Source organism: Brassica napus, chromosome C9 (assembly GCF_020379485.1).
Source record: "Brassica napus cultivar Da-Ae chromosome C9, Da-Ae, whole genome shotgun sequence".
Classification (NCBI taxonomy): Eukaryota; Viridiplantae; Streptophyta; class Magnoliopsida; order Brassicales; family Brassicaceae; genus Brassica; species Brassica napus.
The window spans coordinates 7,548,618-7,553,005 of NC_063452.1; the positions used below are offsets into that span (position 1 = coordinate 7,548,618).

Here is a 4,388-nt window from a genome sequence, read left to right on the forward strand (position 1 = left end):
TTACGGTTTCTAACGGTTTTAAAATATTTGTACAACCGGTTCTGCGGTTAGAAATTGGTGCGTTTGCGGGATACTTATGACTGGTTATCTACCGAATACAGCAACGGTTAAATAATAAATTAACAATATTTACATTTTATATAATTATAAAAATATAAAAAATTATAATATTATAATAAATATAAAATTTATATTTAGAAAGTTATAGCTTTAAATTTTTAAAAATTTGAGAAAATATTTTTATTTTTAAATTTTATAATATTAAATAAAATAAAATATAAAATATATATATTAGTATTTTTCTAATTCCAATTTAATTTTTTTATTGAATATTTTTATTTTTGTATTTGTATAAAATTGTCCTCCCGCAACCGCAAACGCTAGCTGAAACTAGCTTTTGAATTCATGAAGTTTAGAACACTTTGAATCGGTTTAGAGCGGTTTGAATAGTTGTTGCAAAACGCCAACAACCGCTATCAACCGCAAAAGCTGCATTTGCGGGTGGTAGCGGAGAAACCAATCTTACCCTTAATAAAGTAGTTTGCCAATCTATGTATAGATTTGCTGGTCAAAAGGACTAGAAAGGAGATTGGCGGTGGACGGTGTTTGAGAGTTTGGAATGACCTGTGGTGTGACTTTGGAGGTAGATACAGACCATGGATGAAACACCCTTAATCAATCTTGACCTTATGGTTAGTGACCTCCTGGACCATGAAAATAGTGTCTAGAATGTGCCGCTAATCCCTGAACTTTTCTTTGAGGAGGATGCAAAGGCTATAATGAAAATCAAATCTTTAACTAAGCAAGAGGAATATTAGTGTTGGATGCATAACAAGAGTGGATAATCAATCATTATAGTTTTCTGCTCTCCACCGGAAATCGCTATTTCCTTTTAAAACTCTCTCCCTCATCGTGAGTGGACCCCCCTTCCGGCACCAGTGCTACGGTCTTTGTCTTCATTCCATTTTGGAAAGTCTACCCTCTCTCCCAATCATTATTATTCCTCATTAATTCTCTTCCTTAAAATAAAAAGAATCCCTTTGATTGATTCGTTTGACGATGTCTTTTAAGGAAATTATTTACGTAGCTTTCCTTTTCATTTAAAATCATCCTTCCTTTCCTACGTTCATACTTTCCTCTTTCTCTTGAAACTTGATTTCCAAGCCAATCACGGTAATGATATCTATCAAAATAATAACGGAATATTGCAACATTAAGTGCAAATTCGCTGGCTCTGCAATAGATCTTTTACCGAAAGTACTTCCCCACGGCCGGTGCAAGATTTCAGTGCAAACAATGGCCGACAAACTTCACAACGCCATACGATCCTTGTCCATCGAAGATGATGATCCGGTAACATTACCAGACGATCCGAAATTCCGGGTTTTTGATGCCAACGCTACCAGTTTGATGGGGAGGCTTTTGAATCCGGATTGCCAACCAATGGCCAAGATGATCAACTATATGCCCACGGCTTGGAGAGTGCATGGTAGGGTACGAGGGATTGCCCTTTCTCGTGACAGATTCCAGTTTATCTTCCAGCGGGAAGAGGATCTCTTAACTGTCTTAAAAGATCGGCCTTGGTCTTACAACCACTGGACAATGCTCTTGGAGAGATGGACCCCAAATCCGCCAGCCTCGTTCCTTACATCTTTGGACGTCTGGATCAGGATAAGGAATATACCGGTGAACTATTATACATCTGATACGATGTATGCCCTCGCTAAGAAGATTGGCAGGGTGGTGGAGTTGGCCTATGACCCAAAGGTTTCGCAAACGACTGATTACGTGCGTGCCAAGGTATGCTTCAATGTGGAGAACCCAGCCTTGGAGGCTAAGAATCTCATAATACCGGAGGAGGTAGTGGTCATTAAGTACGAATATGAGAAGATTCATAAAAGATGTTTCTCATGTCTTCGCTTGACACATGAAAAAGCTCACTGTCCTTTCCTTAAAAGGGCACAGGCGAACAGAGGTGGAACATCTAAAGAAGGGGAAGCTATTAGAAATACTCAGATACCAGCGCTGCTAGCTGCGCCTCTGGAATCGCCTCCGGGTTTTCCTACGATGTTTCCAGAACTATCTAAAGAAGATAGGCAAGCGGCCATGATGTATGTCTCCCATGCGGACGAGACTGAGAGGAGAGCTAGAATCTTACGTGTCCAACATTCCATCGAAAATGCGAAAGATGATGACACAAGTGTGCCTATCAGAATATCCCACAACCTCAACAAAGATAAAGGGCTGGTGTTTGGCTATAGCCATGGTGATGATAGCAACAGCGAGAGCAATAATACCAGTACTCTTCATGCTGTCTCGGCCCCTGCTTTGCTAAAAGATAAAGAGGACAGAGCTGCTACCTCTGGGGAACAGAGTGCTTCATCCAACTTTCAGATTAACGGTTCAACGGTTTTCAGATTGGGTAACACTACTTCATCTGGATATACCGGAACTTGGAGATCTAAAAGGATTGATCGGAAAAGACCACCAGCCTGGGTGAGAAGAGTGAGAACAAACAGGTACGGCGCTGGTGTTATTGCTGTTTCACAAGGAGCAGTTCAGCCCATGGAGGGATCGGGGAAACGTAAGCCAGAGGACAATAAGGGTCAGAGCTCAGACTACGTTGGAGCAGAGGGATCTAAGAAACCAAACACAAACAAAATTTCGGTGGCTTCCAGTTTGAAGCCGCTGCCATCCCAATGAGCATACTGAGCTGGAACTGTCGAGGAGCTGGAAGCTCTGAGACAGTTCAACGTATCCGGGATTTTCGTCGTCAGTTTTTCCCGGATTTTTTGTTCTTGATGGAGACGAAGCAAAGGTTTACTTATATGGATGTTCTAAAAGCAAGTTTGGGTTATGATAAACTACATACGGTTGAGCCCATTGGTCGCAGTGGGGGCTTAGCTTTAATGTGGAAAAGCAGTTATGGGGTCGAGATTCTTCACAGTGATAAAAGAATTATTGACCTCAAAATCACAATTGGTTCTATGGTATTTTTTCTATCATGCGTCTACGGAGACCCAGTGAGAGAAAGGCGTAGAGTGGTGTGGGAGCAGTTAACTAACATTGGAATGCATAGAGATGAGGCATGGGTGTTGGTTGGTGACTTTAATGAGTTGATGCATCACAGTGAGAAACTTGGTGGTCCAACTAGAGAGGAGTCCACGTTCTGGGACTTTAGAAACATGGCTGAAGCATGTAAGATCAGAGAGATGAGATTCAAAGGCAACAGCCTCTCTTGGGCCGGTAAGAGAGACAACGTCTGGATACAGTGTCGTTTGGATAGAAGTTTTGGTAATGATGCATGGTTTCGTCTCTTCCCCCAATCATCAACTGAGTACATGAGTATGTGGCCCTCTGACCACCGACCGTTGCGAATTGAGTTTGCACTGGAACCAGAGAGTCTACAAAGAGGACGGTTTTACTTTGATAAGCGGATGTTTGGTAAAAGAGGTGTGGAAGAAGCCATCATTCGTGGTTGGGAGGCAGAGAATGACTCGTCGGATCTAAGCGTTCTAGACCGCATTGCTCAATGCAGAACGGAACTAGCTAAGCTTAAAAAAGCTAGTGACTGGAACTCTAAAACAAAGATTGAATGTCTGCAGACTGAGCTTGAAAAAGAATCATCGAAATGGTTCCCAATCTTTGGTGCCTTTAGGAGGCTAAAACAAGAACTTTCTAAAGCATTCTACGAAGAGGAGATTTTCTGGAGACAGAGGAGTCGAGAAGAATGGCTGAGAGAGGGGGACAGAAACACCACGTACTTTCACAATGTCGTGAAAGGAAAAAAGATAAGGAATAAAATCATGATGTTGAAGGACATATTTGGTAATGAGCATTTCACAGAGGGGTCTAAAGGGAACATAGCGGTTGAGTACTTTCGTGACCTCTTCACTAGCTCAAACCCGGTTGATCTGGAAACTTTATTTGAAGGTTTCAACGCCAGGGTGACCACCGAGATGAACGTTAGTCTGACGAGAGAAGTGTCACCAGAGGAAATTAAGAAGGCGACGTTTGGAATAAAAGCCAGCAGTTCACCAGGGGAAGATGGTCTCACGGGCTTCTTTTACCAAAAGTACTGGCACGTGGTTGGTCCTAAACTGATCCAGGATGTGCAAGGTTTCTTTCGAACGTCTATCATCCCGGCTGGTTGGAATCATACACAGCTATGCTTGCTAGCTAAGGTTACTGATCCCACAGAGATGAAGGACATGAGGCCCATAAGTCTTTGTACTGTCCAGTACAAAATTATCTCGAGGATTATGTGTAATAGACTCAAGCTGATACTCCCAGAGATAATCTCAGAGACACAAGGAGCCTTTGTGGGAGGCCGACTTATCACAGACAATGTGATCATCGCACATGAGCTAGTGCACGGTCTGGGTACG

At 42.2% G+C, this 4,388-nt stretch overlaps 1 protein-coding gene across 1 annotated transcript; it reads left to right on the forward strand.

Moving 5' to 3' along the window:
* The first annotated feature begins 1,296 nt into the window (after nt 1-1,296).
* LOC106408905 (uncharacterized protein At4g02000-like) lies at nt 1,297-2,703 on the forward strand. The gene has a single exon (XM_013849589.2). It carries the CDS (start codon nt 1,297-1,299, stop codon nt 2,701-2,703), a length of 1,407 nt encoding a protein of 468 aa, XP_013705043.2.
* Nucleotides 2,704-4,388: the final 1,685 nt, after the last annotated feature.

Bases quoted from the DNA above. Each gene is read 5' to 3' on its own strand.
- LOC106408905 (XM_013849589.2), top strand. From the start codon at position 1,297: ATGGCCGACAAACTTCACAACGCCATACGATCCTTGTCCATCGAAGAT.